Here is a 23623-nt window from a genome sequence, read left to right on the forward strand (position 1 = left end):
CCGCACGTAAATCATGTGCGGTCATAGCGCAAGGGCCGCCCTGAATCTACTGCAATGCTATCGCATTTTGTGCGTGTTTGGCAGCGCGCCAAAGAGTACAGTAATTTATTTTTTTTTTTTTTTTTCAATCTTTGTTCCTGGAAGGGAAATGCGAAGCAAGGAAGAGACGTGCATAGCTAGGACAACAACGTCTCTTGTACGTCTTTTCCTTGTCTCGGGGTTCCCTTCCATCATGTAAAACCAGCTGGGCTACATCTCATCTCTCCTCCAAGGTTATTAAAGACACGATCCCTGAATGCCGTATTGGCCTCCGCCATGCATGAGGACATAATCGAAGCCAGAACCCACATCTGACGTTCCGTCACACTTCACACTCTCGTTTGTTTAACTCTCGTCGCGCCGGTTCAGTAGAGAGGTTTAGAAGGATTACAAATTTAGCAGATTTAGCAGATTGGCACGTGTTTACGATAACAGTTCGGTAAACAGAGTACGCAAGCACCTGATTCCTTTGCAGTGGCTGACGTCGCGTTGCTGGTCTTGAATTTTAAAGCTTTCTTTGTTTTTTTTTTTTTTTTGTTTCGTTTCCGTAGAACGCTTCCGATGGGAAACTACGTGTGCTTCCTGTTGATTCCCCCTGCCCCGGAAGCAGATACCAGAGCCGTTTATTAGGAGAGTTTGGCCATTGGGAGGAGCCTGTCTTTCAAGCGAGCCATTTGGCGTCACACGATGGGCGGTGCCAAGGCCAGTGGCACCATTTTGGATCAGAGCTATCACCTTGAAATCTCGCCATTTTGAAGCAGAGGCACAGCCTTTAAATCCCCCAGTGCCGCCGCGGCTCGCCTTTCATCCCGGTCAAGTGGGCGGGGTGATGATGGTAAGCTCCATGTCCCTTAGACCGTAACAGGTGTATTATAGAATGACCATTCATGGAAAAAAAATTCACTGGCGATTTAGCGGTAAATGCGGGAGAAATGCGTTAGCATTAACCGCCTTTTCCCGTCCATACTTGATGTCTGGGTATCCATGGTATGGTTTAAACCCAACTTCCGGTTGTCCACGTCCTGTCTACACTTTACTTCCGGTATGTACTTCCGGTCCAACTCGCGATTTCCGGTTATCTACTTCCGGTATAACCTGACTTCCTGTTGTCCACCTCCAGTTTATGCTTGACTTCCGGTTTGACACTTTCAATTACTATATGTAAGTTCATTTAATTAACCTTTAATTATCCTGAGCTACTTTCAATTGCCCTGTAATTACCTTTTAATTACCGAAGGTAACCGCAACTTACATGAGGTAATCTTGAATTCCCTTAATTACCTTTAATTACGTTTACTTGCTTTAATTACACTCAATTCCCCTGCAATTGCGTGAATTACCCTTAATTACATTGAATTACCTCCGGTATAACCTGCGGTATCCTTCGATATTCTTTAATTCCATTTAATATTTCTCTTACTTACATATATCTTACATTCATTACCTTTAAACTCAACTTTCTTTCTTTAATTCCCTTGAATTACCTCTAATTATTACCTTCAATTATTCTTACCTCTTACTCTTAATTACCTTCGACTACTTCAATTTCAAATCATTTGCCCCCGTTAACATTTACCCTCTTATATTCCCTTTACATGTCCACTTACACCGCTGCCTCGATGAGGCTTCACCATCTCATACACGGACACACACACACACGTACATACGGCTTTTCCCTTTTTAACACCCCTAATGCTAATGCATTAAAAGCGCCGGCAGCGGAAGCGCCATTTCATCAACCAGCATTCTTTCATTGAACTATGCAAGTGGCCGTTACGAAGCGTAAGTATTGTCTCCGGCCTTCTATGTGTCATTGTCTCAGCTTCTTCTAGACGTTTTCAGTTAACGTTGGTTCTCGAAGACTATACGTGTCTATATATTCAAGCTGTATCGCAAGAGGAACCTGCGAGGGCCTCTGTTGTGTGCTAGCATAAGCTTCGCGAAACAAATCACAGACGCTCGTAAACTCGCTGCAATCTCCCCTATCCCGTGCGCTTTCTTTTTGCCACGTCGCTCTTGGCGCGTGTTCCGGGACACTTGTAGAGTAGGTTCATTTCCGTCACATCACTAGGGGAGAGTTCAGTCTTGTCATAGGTCTCCACCAGTATTCCTCCATCTTTCTTGGTCATTGTTATTGAATCTTCCTCTTTGCCAAACACGGTTGAGCCGTAGAGCATGACAGAGTCGTAGTCGAACGGCGTGAGAAGGCGATTCGATCGTGGTTTCAGTTTGGTGAACTGGTCCAGCTCATCTGCAAGGATATATGCGGGATAACATCATACAAAGAGCACAACAAATCGCATTAAAGAGGACGCGATGGGCACTGGAATCGTTTTTGATGGGACGTTGTCTCTGGTACCCGCGTGGAGTCTTGGGTAGTAAATAAGCTGCAAGTAACGTAACTGTAATTAGTTACTGTTTGCAGTAACTTTTCTACACAGGTAACTTGTAAAGGTAACTAGTTCCTGCTTTTGGTTAAAGTAACTGTAAAATATAACTGTAACTCAGTGATCCGGGTATTGCAATATTTTCGACGCATCAGTTCCTTGGTGTCGACTTCTCGAAGCTTCAAACACCTTGACGTTTTTGCTGACCAGGGATTCCACGAATTTTGTCATATCATACGCAGCCAGGAACACCTTACACAAGTGGTTCTCAATCTTTTCTGCTTCATGCACCCATTTTGTCAAAGTGTTATCCCCCTACTTGTTATCTCCAAAGCAATACACGCGTAATTTTTTTTTTTTTAACGAAGGGAATTTTATTGCTTCTTCCGAGTTTCTTGAAAGTATTCTTTATCGCGAGCTCTGGTTTAGCCTCATTTGCATACCACAATTTGGCGATTTACATTTCAAAGTACATGCTTGTTGCTGGATTCATGAGGAGGAGGGTGGACTCAAATAATGGTCGCCTCCAATTCATTAAATTAAAAAAAAATTAACAAAAGTGAGTTTTTTAGTAAACCACTTCGCAACGTTCCGGTATAGGGCACACGCGACAGTAATCAGAAACGATATCACGATACGCGAGACAGACGCTGTTGACGTTTCAGTACACCCTGGAAGGAGACGGTACGGTTAATTAACGTCATAGCTCTCTCGCACGGCAAATCCAGAAATCTGAACCGTGTAGCCTTTCGATGTTACATTGTTGAGGAGTTCTGTTATTGCAATCTATTTCGTTGCATCCACGAAAGGGTTAATCGCAATCCATTTTGAGCAGCATCAAAATGCTACGGGAGTCCGTACCGTCATCTTGCTTCTCGCGTAGTTTCCCTAGTCTTCTTCTCTTCGCGGAGCCCCGCAACCTGCGTGACGTCTCCGATAACACGGTACGCTATTCCTCGAGGAGATCCGTACCGGCGATACGCTAGCGAAGCTCCGATATCGTCGCGCATGCGCCATGAGACCAACGCCGTAGCGGATGTCGTATCGGAGATGCAGAAACGGTAAACTAAAACTATCAAATGAACTTTAGGTTAATTAGTCGTCCAACAGTCTGAGAGGACGTCCGCCTGACCGCGTAACCCGCCCTCAGAAATGGCATCAGTGCTGCTCTCACTGCATTTTTTTTTTTAAGTATGTAACGGATAACGAAAAAAGCACCGCGTAGGGTAAGGTGGAGCAAGATGAGACACGAGGCAAGACGCGACATTTTTTGCTCGACGACGCCCGTCTTAGAGACGCGTTGCTCCATGCGCTTGAAATTTCACCCATAGGTGGCTCTGCATGTCCGCTTTATTACACGTGAGAATGGTTCGGATTGGTGCATGCGTTGAAGAGAGAGAGGGAAAAAAAATCAGTTACTTCAGCCACGAGTGTGGAGACTCGCCAAATAGGCGCGATTTTCTGTAGTCCTTTTTCTTATTATCTGTGGAGCAGCGTTTCGCAGGCTTATTCTGTCAATGTAATTTCGCATCCTACTTCTTTATTCATTCTGCTAGATATATACAAAATAAGGGCACTATTGGTTATCCGGTGTTGAACAGAAAAATTAATGCATTCCATGATATGCACGGGGCAAGACGCGAAAATTTAATGTAATGTAAATTTAATGCAATTTAATTTTAATATAATTTAGGAACGGATACGTCAACTATTAGTTGGCCTGACGCTTGTTCCTCAGACATTCCGTTTTTGCATATCGTCTAGGATTTTCCAGCAAATGTTCCTGTTTCCTCAGGATATTTCCAGCAAAGCAGAAACGCGCGCAAAAGCGAGCGACCAGCGACACATCAGGCTGCCGATGCGTCGCTTGCGAAGTACGGTGGAGCAAAATAGCCGGGTTCTGCGTGGTTTAATTGTACGTCATGTGGGCGGTGAGCTCAAGGGGGTTGTGTAGGGGCCCACTGGCTTCACTTTGTCCGCTTGGAATGAAAAAAGAAAAAGAAAACTAATTTGCATAGCTCATTACCACGACGTGTCTAATCTTGCCCCCCCGCGATGTCTCGTCTTGGCCGGAGGGTTGGGACAAGATGAGACAATCTGCATTTTTGAATTTCTTGTTCTATGATTATTTTAGACCGGCTACATCCGCTCTGCATTTACGGGTAAGAAGCTCTAGACCCCTGAGAATGTGCCTGTGGCTAGTTTTCTTTTTTTAGAAACATGAAACAGAAAAATTACGTGTTCAATTGCAAATTTCTGTCTCATCTTGCCCCACCTTCTCCTATACTATACACAGAGACATTCCTAAATGGAATTCCCCACTGGTTGAGAACCCCTGCCTTAGATCTAACTCCTACCGGTTCCCTCAGTGCCCATGGGTAAATCCTCTATTTATAGCACGGTGTAACTGTGCTCGGACAGCGCAAATGCTAAAACAGACATTTTTAAGAGTTACGTTTATAGTCCACCTGTTTTTTTTTTTTTCTTAGAAAGTAACTGTAACATAACTAGAGATGAGCGCGGGTATGAAAATTGGTACCCGCAACCGCACTGCACCCGCGTGGGCACAACCCGCATCCGCACCCGCGTCCGCAGCAATGTCATTGGCTCAACCCGCATCCGCACATCCCGACGCCTATCCGCACACCCGCCGATATATACCCGCAGCCCAAAGCATACGCATGTTTCAGTTATGCCACATGATCATGACGGCACGAAATGGTTTATTGATGCTGAGGACACTGTCCGTTTGTGAGCCACTTTTTCTACGCGTACGCTGTGGCAACTGCTGACCTGGTTGCCAACTTACTAATGCGAAGTGTTCCAGTCTTGGTGTCGAAAGATAGCCAAAGATAACCCTACGTGGCAAACAACTTCGAAGGAAAGTAGTTTGTGTCAAATGTTCGCCATGATTCTAACACCAAAATCCGACGGCTTGGTTTTGCGCCTGCGGGTATTGCGGGTATACCCGCGTAATCCGCAGAGGTAGTGCGGGTCTACCCGCACCTCACCCGCAACCCCCGGTGACACGGAAATGTGTACCCGCAAATAACAAACTTGCACGGGTATCCGTGGGTATACCAGCAACGCACTCATCTTTAAACAAAACTAAGTTACGTTAACGTGGTAACTGTAGCTGTAACTATAGTTACATTTCAAAAAGGGGCACATAACTATAACTGTGGCTCTGTTGCTATTTTTGCAGGTGTAACTTAGTTATCTCTATTGAGCAACTTACCCATAACCTGGCCACGTGATCTTTTCGCTTCCTATCTCAGAACATGGAATGCCCCTTGAAACGCAAACATCGATTGCGGCGAATGTCGTCACATGAACACGCACACACCCCGCAACAAGTTCATCACGTGAACAGTTTGTATATATGTTGTTATCACTGTTATCTGTGCACTCTTTTTAAGTATCTCCATTGAGTACTGTCAGTGTGTTGCCCTTTGAGTGTACGTCATATTGTTTTCAAAGAAGGTGAGGTGCACAATGTTGATTAAAACAGATAATGCGTCAATTTCGAATAAATGTGCGTTTCGTTTGTGTTGCGAACATGATACCACTCAGTAAGAGATGGGATTCAAGTGCTGTCATGAGATTATCGTTCGGCTTCGGATATAGGCCCTTCGTTACACATTGGAATAGCGGCATTTGTGAATGTTGGAATAGAACCCCGAAAACGTTCCTGTTTTAACAAATATGCATTAGTTATAGTTATAGGGGAGAGGGATGACTACTTTACCACTATTTCTCTCCCTTTTCTAAGTTTTTGTCTTGCTGAACTTTTGGCTAAGGTCACTGTGAAAACAAAGTAGACACAAATCGGAATGAATTTAAAACAAGAACTGCCATCGAACATATATGTCTTGCAGCCATCTATAGATTTCTGACTCGCAGATATGCCAGCAATGATTGAAGTGTACGGGAGGTAACAAAGAACTATCTCATTTTATGAACAACGTGATGTGTGAAACAAACAACTCAAAGCGCTCAAGCAGTCACAACAGTATCGGGTCATGACGGTCATATCATATGTACCTTGTAGGATGTTCTCCTTGTAAACAGTGAGATACTTGTCCCTGTCTGAGCGCATGTGCTCGTGCTCGTAGCCAAGGGCATGTCCCATTTCATGAAGAACCGTTCCATGGTAAAGGCATCCTTCGCCTAGGGAGACATTTTGGCGACCTCCTACCCTGCCTACGTGCGAGTAACACCTGGAAGGAGTTAAACGTTAGTTTGAGGAATGCCTGATTTCTGACTGTTAAAACTGAATATTATAAACATTGCTCCAACTGAAGCTTTGGCTCCAGTAAATTGATTCTGTTACTTTTCACATTGCCGTGCGATGTGAACGAATTGGATTTAAGGCTTAATGGCACGCAGCACGCAACCAAATGACCAACACGGGCATAAAACCCATTACGTAACGTCCCGATGTGACCGTCGTGTAGCACTCCGCGCCCGATTTTGCTTGTGCCCTATAACGTTCACATACTTTCCTGTATCCTACTGTATCCTGTATCCTACCAGTACTCCTGTGTTCGTACTGACATATTGGACGCAAAAGTATGCAAGCAGAAGCGCTAAGCTACCCTAAGACAAAACGAGTTATACATGCTATTTGAATTTGGCGCTAAAAATTGCTTCTGTACTACAATACAGAACATGATGGGCGGGACTAAGAGTGCACAGTACGTGACGTAACCCATGTTCTACGTAAAGGAAAGTCAGCTGTTTCAACCCCACCGAGACATCTGGCGAATTCGTGTGGTCATTTCATGGCAACACGGCCTGGCGATCGGAAATTGCCTGCGCTGGATAACGTGAGCGTTGCCATCTGAACATGAGTGCCGGGAATGTAGCGGTTTTAGCCGCATGGATCACGCAAGGGGCATCGCGGTCGCTCGCTCGTCTTCGGATTTCGTCGTCTGCTAATCCTCGTGAACTTCGACGTGTTAGCCAATGCGGGCCCTCGGCACACTTGCAGTGCGGATGTGACGGCACCGGATATAGTTGGGCAACCCGCTGCTCAGTCGTTTCGAGACCGGGCGAAAAAAGTACTAGCTGGCAAATTCCATGCAGGCGCTCGGAAAGCGCCACGCGAACATGCGAGATTGTTTCGCTTTGACCAAACGAACATGACAGCTCGGGATCTGGCAAAAAAAAAAAAAAAAGTTGCCACGAAATGACCACCCGAATTCGCCAATAGAAAGCCTGCATACTCGTCGACGTGAGAGGTAACAAATGAGAGTCAGCCAATTAAGGCTGTGTTTTCAACGGCCGTAGCCAACAGCGAACGTGCTTTCAGTGGTCGTTGCCATGGACACGAGCCACCGTCAGCCGCATGGGGAGCCACTGTCGTCTGCGAGTATAACGTCCCCGCGTATTAAATGCAAAAACAAAATAAACCGCAATACGGTCCCATATTTTTCTCGAGGCAAATTTTCTGGGACGCGTGTTGCACTTTTAGTCTACAGGTTCAAATTTGCGAAGTTAACTGCCATCATTTGCGAGTTCTTAATTCTCCGAACGGCGAATCCCAGTCAGCAGACGAATCCCGACTAAATGTGACCACGTAGCGAATGAGGGAGGGGAGGCCTTCGGTATCTATATAGATGGCGTTGGCTGTGTTCAAAACCCGCAAGTTCTACGCATCTATACTAATGGAGCATACACAACTCACCCTTCGTCTCGAATGAAAACGACATAGTCCGTTTCATTGCTCCGTGGAACCCAACGGATGCAGGTCTTGTCGTGGATCTCCTTCAGTGCCATCACAATCTTCTTCTTCCTTCTCTCTACAAGTTCAGTTGCGTCATCACTGCTGCCTGTACATAGAATCTTGAGGAACCGCCTTTGTGTTGTTCTCATTTACTAAATGGCACAAAGCAGGCGGACCGAACTGCTGATGGAGTATTGACAAGAGTGTGTGGTTTGGCTTTCGCCCTGCTGGATGGCATCCATTTACGAGCTAATGTGCTGAACGCTAACCTGTCGCATCTTTGCAGATCCTCTTCGTGAAAATGGATAATATTTAAAACAGCTTCCGCTTGCGGTCAATGCGACCCTCCATCTAATCCCAGACGCTTTCTGAATAAGAGATTGTATACAGCTGCCCAGATGATATGACGTGAGCTTACATAGTCATATATGTCAGTCTGAATGCATATGTGTTGCAAAATTTTTATGTTAAATTCATAAAAGAAATGTATTTACACAGACTTCGACTAAATTTAATATGTTTATAGATTAAAACAGCAATGCAGTCGAACCGAGCCCAAGCTCTGTCTAGGGACAAGCACAACGCATAGAACCTCCAAGAGCCTGAACGGACAAAGTCAACAAGTACTTAATTAGCGAAAAAAGATTAAATAAACATGGTACGCTTTTACATATCTGCATTCCTGTTATACTGTGGCCGTCCCCTGGGTATTTGTAGTGCCTTACATATAGCAGCAAGGAAAGTCAATATATGCTTCGTTAATTTTCTGATAAGTTATATGGACTTACTAAGTTTTTTGTCGATCACGTAAGGCACTCGTGCATTCGGCCACAGCCATTTCTTACCCACGATGGCATTGCGCTGGAAGAGATGACGTCTCGATTTATTCCCAGAGATAACATGGACAGCTTTGACATCAAATAAAAAGTGGCGTTACTGTCAACTTGCTTGGGAGTTGTTAACACGACACCTGACCTCACTGTTGCATGTTAAAGTAGTTGAAAAGTAGTCGCATCGATGACTAATCACGTGTGCAATCTTTGGAAGGTTCTGATAGATCAGAAAACGCGAAAACAAATTTTAATAATCCTGATGGAGGAACAAATAGTACGTTTTGCTGTCTGTAATATTCTGTTCATGTATTTGAACTTTGAATGTTCGATCAACGCCAAGGTATATCTGAGAGCTTCCATTTGATAAGTGTTTAATCAACGGTCTGTTCCCTGTCCCTCGAGACATTTTGTTTTTTAATTTTTGTTAACGATTAACCTAAATTTGTATTCTCATACCCTATTAACGACAAAAGTGAAAAATTAAAATCCCCATCCCATGTTTCATGCATGACAACAGACGATGTAAAACGGACATGGCTCTTCGAGCGCGGAACTGTGGGAAACGCGCATAGGCATGACTTATACCTTATTACGGTTTGATGAAATTGGCGCAGTTTTTCTTTGTGACTTCGAATTCACATCCTGAACTAACGAACAATTCGCTCGTGTCGCTGAAGCGTTAACGATGATAACCAAAACAAAAGGAGTCCTACGTCGTGCGGTTGCCGCGGCAAGATGTCCCCTTCTATCAACAGTGGGTTTTCGAGAGCTTTCTTCGCCTGCCTTCTGGTTCCTGGGTAAACGAGAACGAAGGAAAAGGTGACGTAAGAAAGTCAAACTGCAACAGCGGACGTATGCTCCCATAACGATCACCCATATACTATAGTTACAATGTTTTCTCTCTCCCTCTCTCTCTCTCTCCCTCTCATCCCGGGCACCTCAACCAATAGCGCATTGCAGAGGGACTACAGCCAACAGCACGCAAAACGTTGTCCACGTCGACACAGCGCTGAAACAACTTTATTTTAATGGTGTTTCATCGATATAGGGGGGTTTCATCTACGTTGCATTGTGACGTGGCAGTGACGTGGCATGCTCGTAAGCACCTCCCACTGGTGGACACTTTTCGTGCTAGCCGCATTGAAAGATGACAAACTGCACACATTTTTCAATGCGACAACCATAGTTTTCTTAAAAGAAAGTGCGAGAACGACAATGACGAAGTGTCTTCGAGATAAAAGAAGGACGCGACCGGGTTTCAAAACACCATTCAAAGCTTCGTTTTCGAGCCAATGCTAGACAATCTCGGCAGCTGCGCTGAAAAAAAAATGACCACCACCATGGCGACCAAACGCGTTCGTTTCACGTCATGTGAAAACACCCTATATAGACGATACCCCGACACCATTGCCCATTGAAAATATAATGATCAACTTCGTAGTGAGGACCAAAGCCCTACATTATCCGGAAGGGTTAGTGGTGTCAAAACGCTTCATTGATTCACTGGATGCGATTTAGTGTCGCTGTTACAGCTCGGTGGCGTTGCCGTTCGCGACAAGTCGACTCTCCAAGACATCCTTCTCTATTGTGCGCACTAACAACAATTCGGGGACCAGTGCAGTGTCTATCTAGACTCTCGCCCCTCCCCCTACAATGAGAAAATTGTTTAGTCCATGGTCGAATTAATTCTGTCCGTCACCGCTTAAACTTCCCATGCGCGACGTACCACATAGAAAACTGTGCGGCCTACTGTACCACTAACACCAAACCAAAAGAGTGATTACACGTCCATAAGACAGAGACTGCCTCGAGGCATGTCAAGAGCACATGCGTTGCAGATGGTTGCTGATGAACATGCCAGCGCCCACAAGCACGTCACCTAAATGGGAACGACAGCGTCGGAGGATCGGTTAACGGTGTGCGTCACGCAGTGCACACGTGTGCTTTGGATACATGATCCTGTGCTGCGACGGCTACTAGTTTTTTTTTACAAACTATGCCGGAGTGAAGTATAGGCTCGTCGCATGGAGCTGTTACCCCAGAATGACCTTTACGATTGGAAACCTCTTTTTGGGGAAAATGAGTGTACTGCAGCCTTTTATTCGTCTTTTCCAAGTCCCCAACTTAAAAGGACAAAGTTGTTCAAAATTTATAATACGTGTTTGACACGGAATTCGCGTGCGAAGAGCGTGTAATGTCATTAAGGATGGGACGTGTTTGTGGAAGCAAGCCTCGCATGCAAGCAGGGTTGCGGAGTTGCCACTCCCGGGTTGGAATGATTCCGGAATGATTCCAGATTTATCAAGCCCGGAATGGAATTTGAATGGGATGGCGGAAGCTATCCTAAGAATGGAATGGGAATGCGAAGACTTGGATGCTTGGAGTATTGTATTGGGATGAATATTGTCCCTACAGTATTAACAAGACCTGGGTTACGGTATCAATTTAACACTACCAGCGTTATCCGCATTACGAAATTTATTAACGTCACCGATTGGCTGGATGCACTGCTAGGACTGCCTCTACTCAAATGCAATACATGCTACACAATATACAACTCAATAACCATACAATACGAAAGACTTACCCTCATATGGAGCAGCGCGGGCGACTTTAAAAATGAGGTACAACAACACCGCAGCATTTAATGTGAAAGCCATCTTGATGTGCTCTCGCAGACGGGTACCTTCTGAAACCTAAGTCCTTATATATCGTTGGGCGATTGTCCTTTCACAGTTGATCCACATCCCCTTTCCCCGAAAGAGAATGTCGATGATAAGGTGGACATTATCCTGCGCATTGTCCCAACCCGCAGTCTTCCACAGAAGATAAGATGAACGGTAGCTTTGCGCGGGTGCATTCTGTTCTTAGGTGGAGTCGACAGAGTAATAAGGACTCCACAATCTATACTCAGCAGGATCAATAATTAAATCCCATAGTTGACACTTCTCTGCGTAGAAGTTATTTAATTTAAGTGAGCCTCGCGATAAGGAATTGAACTTTCTTAGAGAACGCCATACATTCTCAATAAAGAATGATCGCAGGAGAGGACGGACGATCGGCTTTTTAGGTTACAGGGTAGCTACCTATAAAAGGTTAACAAGCGTGGCTTTCACCTTGATTGTTTTCTCATAGGGTTTTAGAGGATTTTGGGTGTAATTCTGGTTCGCTATGTTAAATCGGTCGGACGTTTATACGACGAAAAACTGAGGCGCATAGGGGCCCGAAAAGCTTTGTCTTCAACTGCGTTGGTAATGAATACAATCTGAGGTGGGTACTAGGCGGCAGTGATGGCCACTAACTACTTCTACAGTAGTTTAACTATAACTATACTAACTACTTTGAGATTGAGTAGTTTAACTAGTAGTTCAACTACTTTTCAGGGGAGTAGTTAGAACTACTTTTTTAACTACTACAATGTAGTTTAACTACATCTATAACTACTTAACGTTGTTCATAAACACCAATTCCTTGTAGTGTTCTTGGGCACCTAAATATGAATCACAAGCAATGATAAAGTTTGGCTCAAGCCATTGCTACGATCGCCAAATACAAAGCTTGCGGCGAGATTTCACAGCAAATGAGGCTTTACTAGACAAGCATTATAAGTGAAGATTTAGTATACATGCGCGACACAATTGCTCTGCAGCTCCGTTCTCATCAAACAAGTAGCTCAAGGTAAAATTCGGAAGCACAATAGTGCCGTAAAGCTTGCGGAAGTAGTTGGCGTACTGTAGTTAACTACTTAAAATAGTAGTTTAACTAGTAGTTGTCACTACATTTCTGCAAGTAGTTAATAACTACTTTTAACTACAATCAGGTAGTTAACTAGTAGTTTAACTACATGTAGTTAACTACTGTCCATCACTGCTAGGCGGCACTAACTAGAAGCCAGTGGCGGATCCATTTGACATTAGGCCTCGGTGGCTCAGTCGGTAGCGTGTTCGCCTTCTGATCCCGAGATCGCGGGTTCGAACCCGGCCGAGGACGCCAGCAACTTGGTGGCAGGGTACAAGTTGCTTAGACACGCCGTCTTCCGCGAGGGACGTTAAATACGGGGTGCCGTGTAATGAGCTTTCATTGCACGTTAAAGAACCCTCAGGTGGGCAAAAGCAATCCACAGACCGACCGCTGTGGCGTCGCTCATGATCTCAGTTGTCTCGCGACGTAAACACCCAATTATTATTATTACCATTTGACATTAGCTTTCTCCCTCTCCTCTACCCAGTTACACGCTTAGACAAAGAAACCGCCCTTGATGCCTCCGGTCTTTTGTTACTTTATTTGTTATGTAAGCCAGTGCTATCCTTCTATTAAACATGACTCCTGGCTTCTGGTCTATCTTCAACGGCAGTAGTGGTGGTGACGCGCAAGGCTTGCGGTTTTCGATGGGACTATACGACTATTTCTTGGACTATTTCTGCGTAGTCCGTCTTTGTCTTCCTCGCGTTATAAAACGTGCTTCCTCTTTTTGGCCCCACATTGGTGGTGGTGGTGGTGGTTGATGGTGAAAGGGCTCAGAGGTGGGCAACGTCACGACTGACACCCTGGGAGAATGTGCGTCCTGGGCCGACTTCTAAGAGAACGGTGCCGACGTATGTCCCTACATTAACTCGCGGAAGACTGCGCCTGCGACCGACCAAAACGTACCTCTCCAACAACAACTGCAACTACCAGAGATACAGTTTTCCCAAGATGCACGTTCGTGCACGTAATACATGCCTCCCACGAAACGTCATTTGAACCGCTGCTGTGCTACGCAACACCATGTCATTGAGCCAATATTCGTTTATACGCCTTATTGCTTTCGAAACGAACGGGTACGTACGGCTGTCGCAAGACGTGATCGCTTAGAAGATCCAGATATAGCTGCTTCCAAAATCAAATCGACTCGCGCAAGCAGCAGCTCGTACGTCGTTATTATGCCATTCTCCACACGTTCGGACATCTGTGCCACCGCCTGTCTGGCCGATTTGAATGCGACGGATCTCCTGCTGCGTGGTTCATGTTTTGGTTGTGACATGGGTCTGCTTCTCTGTCGTTTGCGCGGCGGAGGAATACATTGACTGTCATGAAAGCAGAGCCCGCTATCGCGATTCATGTTAAATGGTTGAGGTTGTCGCCAAGGCTTCAGTGAACAGAGAATACGACGCGGATAATAGATATTAATGTAAGAAATAAGGTGAGACCAGTACTTCTGCCAGATTTCTGGATCGTTCCTTCACGATGACACGGTATAGCTACCTTGCCACAGGGATGGGCTATGGTTTGAGACTGCAAGTTAGAACTGCGACAGTTTCGTACATTTTGGGCACATAAGACAGACGGGACGCTCTTTTAACAGTATTTTCTTTTCTCCTTTTTTTTTTTGTTACGAATTGGGTATTCGAGTACTTGACGAAAAAGTACTGAACAAAATTAAAGTACAGCGTAAATTGGGCAATGTGAAGTGTACTTAGAGTAAAGTAGTATTAAATACTTGATACTTCAGGTACCTCTCAAACACTTCGGTCCTCACCTTCCAAATATCATGTCTCATGTACACGCGTGAAGACAGCCTCCTACATGAGCCCACGTCCACGCAGATTTTCTGCTTCCGGTGCGTTCTTTTAGTGCAGACGACCTTCGTCCTGCAGCTGGATAACCTTTTCAGTGACTTCCATCTTTCATCGTTAATTTCTTAGGCAACTTGAGGCCTTGTATGTGATTGTCCCTTCTATGTTTTTCCAGCCTCCAGAGCATCAGTTCTCTCCTCTTACTGGAAGCAGCTGCGTGCTCTTACCCATGTTCAATCTCAACGGCGCCATCTATGAACTCAGAGGGCGTCAGTAGACCAGCTGATAAGAGCGCGGGAGATTTTCAAACGCAGAAGGGGTTGTAGAACGCGTGAGGACCGCAAAACGAGGCGTCCTCAATTTGTACGTCTCCCTGCTCGTACTTCTCTACACGCACATAGTATACTCATGACAGCCCGACCTTTTTCACAAAGGTTACACGTGTATACAAGTAGTAAAAAATACGCACATCCCTTTTATAACGATGTCTTGCCCCTGTTTTTTTCTTTTTTTTGCTATATTTCGCAATCCTTCCCCAAGCAGCACAATGTACTGAAAGTCGAGTGCAATGGGGGTGGACGGTTTGTGTCCTATCGATGTTCTTGAGTTTCACGGCTCTGTTCAAGGCCTTCCACCTACCCGCCCACCCCCATTGCACTCGACTTTCAGTGCACTGTGCTGCTTGGGTCGTTGCTTGTTCTTATCCTGACGATGTCTCATGTTATCAGTGCTGCGGTACTTAGCTTATGATGTCCGTTCGCTTTATTGTTTTACCACTTTCTCATGTAAAGCCGCTATATTTTGGTTGGTTGTCCTTACGTTGGTGATTACGTTTGTCCAAGCCATAGTGTACCATCAAGTATGAATGGGGTGGTATATGTACTTGGGTAGGAACGTAGCGTAATCATTATCAGTATCGCAAAAGTACTGCCACGTGAGAACGCGAGTCACGCACGAGATTTCTGAGACTCCTCTGAACGTGGAACCATTCCACCGTCATCTACACTGCAGTGTCCATTACTATGTGGACCTGCGAAACTAAAGTGAGCATTACAGCGCTAGTCGTCATGTGCGGGGTGAGTATTCCTCTTTTCCTTTCTTGTTAGAGCACATCACTGGCGATGCTCGCATGTTTCTTCCTGAACGTTGAACGTACATGATAACATGGATGAATTTGTTAACGTACAACAGTAGTTTTGCGGCTAAGTGCTGTCACATCGAAGTATACGTGAACTCTGGGTTCCCTTTTTTATTTTTTATTTTTTGTACTAGACCCGAAGCGTTTCTTCGTGACAAGTTTACATTTTGTGTGAAAGGCAGTGCCGAAGACGGCATTTGGATGCTCAGGAGAAGGCCAGATTGCGTAAGGACGTGAGCCGCCGATATTTCGAACAGACTGTTCTTCAGAAGAACAGCAGTCTCTGTTCGATATATCGGCATACTTCCTTACCGGTTCCCTGGGTTTCTACCCGTCTACCAAGTAAATAATGTTGTAAAAATGGTTACGTAGTCTGAAAGAACTGTTCAACGTGAACATTGTGCTATCAATCTATCGTGCTATGTACTACGAAAAGGTGGAGGCCTTGAGGAAAGTAGGTAGTCCAGGACAGACGTTTATGGGCGTTACTTTTGCGTTAATTCATTAGACACGTTCCAGTGGCCTTATGAATTGCATTTCATATCGCAAGCTTCGCGGCGAAATGATGGTGAAATGAGAAGCCAGGGAAATGTAATTCAGAAAGAGTACATTAGCGCTGCAGTAGACGCTGAGCACGCACATCATTTCTTGATTTCACTACTTCGTATTGATTACGTAGTCTTGTAGTTGGTTTCTTTAGCAATTGAAGGAACAGTAGCGTATCCCAAATGACGCTCTTATACTAGTTGCTTCTAAGTTACTTGTAACTGTCGTAGAGCAGAGTACCACATTGGATGCTTACTTTTCAGACGATCAACGTTATCGGACTGGGATTTTGCGTCTTGCAACTACAGGGTACGCATGCTGTTTTAGTGCACAGAAAACATCGAACGTTTCGTTTTTTGCTGTACCATCATGGACGTTTCAGCCCTTGTACTTCCGAGCTACCTAAGTTCTGTTAATTTGTACAACGTGTCGGAAAAAACTCCGAAATAGGACGCAGATTGCTAATTTTGTAACCCAAACCACACACCAAATTTTCTAACTTATCGCTTCTTGTTAGGCCTCATTGTGATTTTGTTATGCTATACAAATGTACATTTTTTGTTGTTACGTGTTCAATGTTAGAAACCCAAGCTGTATAGATACCAGCTCACTTGAGTCAGCTGTAACATTAGCAGCCACTGATTTTATTCGTTTGCTGGCTGCCAATGGCTATAAGGCAGAACCTTCATTAGCCTTCATAGTATTACTTTTCTATCTGAGAGAACAGCTCTATCCACGAAAAAAAAAGTTTTCGCAATCAAAATATATGCGGCAGGAAACTTTTACTGTCGTCTGCTGATTGCATAAACTCGCGTGCCTTCTGTGGTCAGTCTGTTTCTATACACCTAAGCCCCAAACACCCAAACAGGTTCGACATCTAGCTGGAGGTAATAGGTTGGACACATCAGTGTAGACATATATATAGACTATATATATGACTATAGACTATACCCCCGGTTAGATCATGTCCGTAGAACTCCCTGATTTTATTGAAACGCGCCGTTATCTTATCTCCATCTAAGTTGAGCGGGACCTGGGACGACGAAACGGAGCGCGTAGAGAAAACAACTAAAATAACCGTCGAGCGCAGTTGCATATAGGCTTATATAGGCTAATGCGTTCTATCGTATTCCAATTTTCGTTCAGAATCCGTGGTTGCCTTATCATACGGAACATTCTTCACCTCCGCGAGCATATGCCAGTCCCTGTTTCTTTTCGTTGCGGTGACCTCGGTAAGTACAAAACTACTACTTTATCGTAGGAAGGAATAACTTCGATATCCATATAGGCCCACCATTCATAGGAGACGCAGGACTGGGTGAACCTGGACGTGCCTTTCAAACGCTATATAGCTGGAAGACAACGACGGCGGTTATCATTATCCGCTATTTAGATGGTAGCAGAGACACATACTAAAGCTCATTTAACTGGCCCCGACTACTATATTTTATCGGTTGCTGTTACCTTTAAGTGTCGAGATGAAACACCACAATAATCGTGATTACAATAGCGTGCGTTTAAAGGGATGGTCGCATCCTTTCCAGTCGATTTCAAAACTGTGGTGTCATTTCATTCCTCGTAGACCACTATCAAAAATCCCAAGCGAAATAGTGCCGTAGTTTGACTGTTATTCGATGGAATCACAGGGGTGGCATCCAGTGTATTGCTCCGTAGACGAAAGCGTGCTAAGCGAACGCAATGCATCCTGGACAGGTCCTGGTCGCACGTCACGGCAAACGTCACGGCAGACGTGACCTTAAAGATGGCCGCGCCCGTAATCGGCGGCCAAACCGTTTGTAAACAATTCGGTTGTTGTTTCTGCGCGACATTTTCGATGCCTTTCGACAACGGTAATTATTTTTATCCGATAATATCGCGGTAAAACTCGCAGTTTTGCACATAAGGCCTCGCACTGTTGACGACTTCCAAAGATGTGATGACGACCGCGCGTTAAGAGTCATTAAGCCGATGCGTTGTACTTAAACTAAGGAGAAATGAGATATCATGTTGCGGAAGAGCACCGCATAGTTTACACTTGCAAAATACGTTCACCTCCTCGCTTTATGACGATGGATATATGTTGGTAAGCGGCAAAACGACATGTACCACAAAAGTCGCATGACTTCAAAATGACGCTTTCTATGACGTGCGACCAGGACAAGATGGCGGTTTTGTAAAAGGCACCCGCTTGAGGGTATAGTTACAAAGATGGCGGATTTATGTTACACCTGTGGATGGAATACATGACAAGAGCAGACGCCGGTTGTTGAGAGTATGCTGTAATTCCCTCTCTGGAAAAAGGCGGATACATCATTGCCTACACCATCAATCAGAGCACAGCCTTCAGAATGCCGCGGCCGTACGGGCGTCTGCTCCTGTTAGGGAGTGACGTCATGCTGATGTCGTTGTCGCTGGATCTTCTGCTGTTGCGGGAGCAGCGCTGATATTTCAAATCCGTTTCGGACGAAAAAACAAAACAAAAATGTGTATTGTATGGTAAATTGGTGGCCGATACGGGACATAGTGGTATCCCTTTCATACATGGATTTCTGTATGCAACCATTCCGTTCCCGTTCCTTTAAAGTAAAGCGTGTTATATCGTCATTTCCTCGATGCAGGAAAAGCGCATCTACATGAAGCTGTCCATCCTCCTTGCGATTATTCGTCCGATATTCCTCCTCTTGTTCTTTTTCCTTCTCAACTTGGAGGTACGTTAAGCATGCCTCTATCGAAAGTTTGGTTTTCCTTGCTATACCGAGATATACTGTAGCCTGTAAGCTCGTAATAGGTCCGTTTTGGAAGCGCGGAGTTTACAGTCGAACATCGTCAACAGGGAGTTTTTGGTACATAAGGAGCACTCTACGTAAGCATCAGCTAGTATAAAAGAAGCCGTGAATGAAGATGTTACCGAAGTGATGTCTGGCACTGCAAAGGAACAGCGCGGTATCGTGTTTTCGCAACGTTATCGTATCTATTTGCTAAAATTCGCGAACGCCACCATCGTTGGTTTTGTATGCAGAAACTACACTTTGCTATATTTTGTATGCAGAAACTACAAGTAGTATAGATATGATTCTAACAAAATTATGTCCCGAAATCTGAAAGCAGTTGGGTTTTGGACCGCATCTGTTGCTTTGTAGAATAATAATAATGCTAATAAGCTCTGCAAGATCATATCATAAAAAAATAAATAGAACATATCTAACACCCGATTTCATTCTGCCATTGAAATAAGCACCGGCTCATCAGTACCAATAGCTGAAACCAACGTTAAAGCTACGTTCTTGATTCAGTGAAACGCTGTAATTATGAATTGCTATAATGACATACCTGCTATAGCCCCGCAATAATTGTATCCATTACTTGCAGGAACGCGGCATGATTAATCCTAAAAGCACACCAACACCTGGTTATGGTGCTCGGGTAAGACATCGTCGTCACTACGCACCTCACGTGCCCTGCAAAGTCCAGACTAACGGGATAAACTTATTTTTCGTCCGTTAGCATCTGAGTGCTGAGGCGACAGTAAGTATATCACACAGCAGCGACAGCTATCGCAATCGCTGCAAGAAATACACACGTTTGCACTAGAATGCGCTCTAAAAGAAAGAGTATAGTTTCTGTCCCGTTGGAAGGTACATGTACTACCACAGCAGATAGTCCCCCTTCGCGAGTAAATGCACGTAACGTAATGGGGCTGTAGGACTATTGGCAGTGCCGAGGAGTCGGGGGACTAAAAGGCCGAGTAACGGTAACTTGCTTCCAGTGCAAGAATACTTCCTTACAGTAAGGCAAGTAACCCAAATACCACCAATACAATGCAAGTGCTATGCTATACATATATATACACATATATACATAATATATATGTATCTATGCAATATATATATGCAATGCAAGTAATACGTACACGTGCCGCAGAGAAAACAGTACTTCGTTTGGAAACAGTACTTCCCTTGCTAAACGTCGCTACGGGAACAAGTACTATAGCCTTGTAGTTGGAAGAAGTCTATTCGGCAAGAGACGTAAATGGATCTACTTGTCGTCCATTGCAAAGTAGCTCCGCCATTTTCTTGAGCTCGTATTTAGCTTCATGTCTATCATTTCAGGTCTCCTCCACCAAGCCAGATATCTTGGAGTTCAGTACTGTAAGTTTGTTTTACCCTCAACTTTGTTATCATATTTGTGCGATTTTAAGGACTTGCGGTATCTCCCGCTTTTAGGTTCATCATGTCGAAGAGGTAAGAGTATCAAACATTGTCAACTTGGTTTTACAGTCGAGTACATGCCATTGAGCATGAGATAACACCAATAGTATGACTATATACACCTTGGTCAATCACGAATGCAGATGCGCTGCCGCGTCTGTAGCCACGGACTGCGCTAAAGCGCCTGAGGTGCATTGAAAGCTGCAGGGAAGACTCAGGCGATCAACACAGAGCTAACTTATGCCAAATGAATAGGAAATCTACGTTGTTTGTTTGTTTGTCCTATTTTTCGTAGCTGACCTTTTTCTTTCTTTCTTTGTTCTTTCTTTCTTTTTGTTTACCAACAAACGCGTTTTGGAGTAGCCAGTTCTGACTGGGTCGGGACTAACCTCTCCATATTTTTCTTTCTTTTCCAATCCAATCCAATCTACGTGCTGCCACGATCAATTTGCTAATGGGGGGAAAAAAATTAATAAGCTGTCGTATTGAACATCCCTGTATCACCTTCTCTATCTATTGAGGAAAAAGTCTGTCTGTTTGTGGTATGAGTCATTCTGAATTAAGACATGTTTCCTGGGGAAACATCTTACTGTTTCTCATGTGAAGGAGGTCTTGTATTTTAGCGTCATATTACGTTTGAGCTTTGCATTGGGAACAATCATGAAGTGAAGACAGAGTGAGAGAGGAACATGAAGAAAGCTGTTTGATGCATGAAATGGGAAGTATAGATGTATTTGGATAGCTGCAATATCTCTCATCCACGTGAGGGTTCAGGCACACGTGTTTTTTTTTTTTTTTTCAAATGCTAACACTGTTAGTACGCATATGGACAGAAAAAATTACTATTTACAACGGTGCTCAAATTATAATACATCAATCAGCTCTGCATTTGTGTACGAGGATGTATTCAGTGATGTTGAACTATGATGTCCATATTTCAGCCGGAGGACCTGCTAACACCTGTAAGTGCACACGTAGTGTCATGTTTTTCTTTGTGTGCGCGCGCGTGCTTTTTTTCTTGTCGAAGTCACGGGTTTAGAAGTCGCATGAACAATATTGCCAAAACATAGAGCGGAACGACTTCCCGACAAACTGCTGTGTGTTACCTCTACATTACTGGAGTGGAGTTGTTCCTATAACGTTATAATTCTCATATGCATATTCTTAAGAAACTATGAGGACTTGCTGCTCGTAGTTTGTACAGACACGCGTTCAACGGAGGAGGCCTAGTTGCCGCTCACGACCTAGTTGAACGTCAGCCTGTTTTGAACTAACTCGTGACCGAAAATGGCTCTGAACTGAGCAAGAACTGATGGATATTCCGACCAATATAGCTCTTGTACTTTGCAATGAAGTCGACAAATAAGTATGTAAATGATCCGGTTTTACCCATGACGGTATAACGAAATGGTTCAGTGCAGTACCGCAATTGTCATGGTATTCATTGTGTACCATATTACGTGACTTTGCCAATTATCTGGTCGACGATTCTCCAAGTGACCTTCCAAGTTCAGTACAGTCTTTCCTCTATCTCCTTTTTCTTCTTTTTTTTGCAGACCTCGGTTCTTTATGGTTCTTTAGCCCTCTTCAGCATCTCTACTATAGCTGACGTGAGAACCGTTTTGTATATCCTAGTACCACAGACCACTGTCACTCTGTGGCCTGGGTTTCCAACCTCCTTTCGTCGGACTGACTTTGATTGCGCTCAAAAAGTCGTCGCATGCTACGGTGCTCCGAAGCGCATAATGTTCGGCTCTTTTTTCCGATGGGATAGCTCCTCAGGATATCCCTGTCAAATATCATGAATTTCAGTAAATTCGGCACGCTCTTCGCATTGGTGGAGATAAGAGACATTTGGCTGGCAAATTTCAGAGTGCAGTTCGCGAAAATTTACATAATTAAAGTTTAAGCAACGTTACGTTACGTTATCACAGTCACATCAGAAGGTGGCAAAAACCTAGTAAGAACGAATGCCGTTGACCGCATGAATTTAGGTGGCGTAATTTTTACATTATAATCTTACATTACATCTGGGACACCCTGTAAACGTATTACAGGGACTTTTTTTTGTGTGCGTGTGCCTTTGTAGTGGGGTTGTGCCATCACGTTTTCTGCATATCACGAGTTTGGTGAACGCATTTGGATTTGCTTCCGCTAATTTCAGGTATACGTTATCAGACGCTTAATCATCTACTCGAAGAAATCTCCTCCAATTTCACCACTTCTTTCTGTTCAGTCAGCGCTTCCAGAGCCAGCAGACTCGAAGCCCGCAACAGCGGAACCGCAAAAGTGATTCATGTAGCCTTGTTTAAATCCTTGCAAATTAATAATTGATTCTCGTGTCTTTTTCCTCCGCTAGTCGTCTTTCTTCTGTTGGTCGGAGTTTTGAAGGGGAAGTCCAAACATTTCTCGTCGCGGAATAAAAGCAGACGTGACCTAGACACCCACAAGGAACGTGACATGGTTTTCTCTTTCCCTTTCCTTCACAAGAAGGCCGACAATGCATAGCGCGCTGTCATTGGTCTCCGCAAACGAATTGTCCAATCGTCACAGGAGACCGTTGTGTAGACCAATCGGAGGCCTTTCCGCATTTTCGGGCTTCTTGGAGACGAGAGGGAGAGGAAAAGTGAACAACGCAACGTTACTTTTGTGTTTGTCTCTACGGTATATTTGATGCTGGGTACATGGACGATTGAAACATGGCATTCATCGAAAAAGCTGCACGGCGTATAGTCCTAATATAGCGCTACAACCATATTTCAATAACAACCACAGAGTTCCTCATCATGTTAGCACAGTCACTACAACAATCAAGAAGGGCACGTTGATTCATCTACCCGCTAAAATGCCGACAACAGTGGTATTGTTTGCTGCACTGTACAAGGGATTTCCAGTTACTACTTAGTGTCTGTCCAATATTGCCTACAAGATGCGCACCGCCTGAATGAGCGGGAGGCGCTCATTATTTAAATAAAAATTCAAATGAGTTTCGTAAAAAAGCGTAACATCTAAAGCAGGGCGCCGTCGGCATTAAAATGGGTACTACCCCTTCTGGGACCTGCAGTAGATATCTTTTAAAGAAATCTGCAACCGAAGCGGGTCATTTGTTGCAGTTATTAATTGGTGTCGGTTTACGTATTTTTGTCGCGGCTGGTCGCGGCGAAGCGCAAAAGGACTCTCTTTCACTCC

The 23623-nt window shown here is 44.4% G+C and overlaps 2 protein-coding genes across 3 annotated transcripts; one reads left to right on the forward strand and one right to left on the reverse strand.

Moving 5' to 3' along the window:
- Positions 1 to 2014: 2014 nt before the first annotated feature.
- LOC135397606 (astacin-like metalloprotease toxin 4) lies at positions 2015 to 8231 on the reverse strand. The gene is made up of 3 exons (XM_064629216.1): positions 8116 to 8231; positions 6471 to 6646; positions 2015 to 2290 (listed from the first exon to the last, which is right to left on the reverse strand). Exons 1-3 carry the CDS (start codon positions 8205 to 8207, stop codon positions 2022 to 2024), a joined length of 537 nt encoding a protein of 178 aa, XP_064485286.1. The 5' UTR covers positions 8208 to 8231; the 3' UTR covers positions 2015 to 2021.
- A 7258-nt stretch (positions 8232 to 15489) lies between these two features.
- Positions 15490 to 22784, forward strand: LOC135398997 (uncharacterized). 2 transcript variants are annotated; one of them, XM_064630616.1, is made up of 11 exons: positions 15490 to 15618; positions 16490 to 16535; positions 17373 to 17458; positions 18845 to 18934; positions 19596 to 19649; positions 19731 to 19751; positions 20336 to 20374; positions 20450 to 20467; positions 21376 to 21396; positions 21991 to 22044; positions 22599 to 22784. In XM_064630616.1, exons 1-11 carry the CDS (start codon positions 15565 to 15567, stop codon positions 22725 to 22727), a joined length of 612 nt encoding a protein of 203 aa, XP_064486686.1. In that variant the 5' UTR covers positions 15490 to 15564; the 3' UTR covers positions 22728 to 22784. The 2 variants fall into 2 exon arrangements, with proteins under 2 accessions (XP_064486686.1, XP_064486687.1); XM_064630617.1 differs by lacking the exon at positions 21376 to 21396.
- The last annotated feature ends 839 nt before the right edge of the window (positions 22785 to 23623 follow it).

This window comes from Ornithodoros turicata, chromosome 6 (assembly GCF_037126465.1).
Source record: "Ornithodoros turicata isolate Travis chromosome 6, ASM3712646v1, whole genome shotgun sequence".
Taxonomy (NCBI): Eukaryota; Metazoa; Arthropoda; class Arachnida; order Ixodida; family Argasidae; genus Ornithodoros; species Ornithodoros turicata.

Excerpts from the sequence above, each read along its gene's own strand:
- LOC135397606 (XM_064629216.1), bottom strand. The coding sequence starts at position 8,207 with ATGGCACTGAAGGAGATCCACGACAAGACCTGCATCCGTTGGGTTCCA. Across the intron at positions 6,647-8,115 it reads GTTTTCATTCGAGACGAAGG|GTGTTACTCGCACGTAGGCA; the intron begins GTGAGTTGTGTA and ends AACTCCTTCCAG. Across the intron at positions 2,291-6,470 it reads CAAGGAGAACATCCTACAAG|ATGAGCTGGACCAGTTCACC; the intron begins GTACATATGATA and ends ATATCCTTGCAG.
- LOC135398997 (XM_064630616.1), top strand. The coding sequence starts at position 15,565 with ATGTGGACCTGCGAAACTAAAGTGAGCATTACAGCGCTAGTCGTCATG. Across the intron at positions 18,935-19,595 it reads TTTTCCTTCTCAACTTGGAG|GAACGCGGCATGATTAATCC; the intron begins GTACGTTAAGCA and ends CATTACTTGCAG. Across the intron at positions 21,397-21,990 it reads CGGAGGACCTGCTAACACCT|ACCTCGGTTCTTTATGGTTC; the intron begins GTAAGTGCACAC and ends TTTTTTTTGCAG.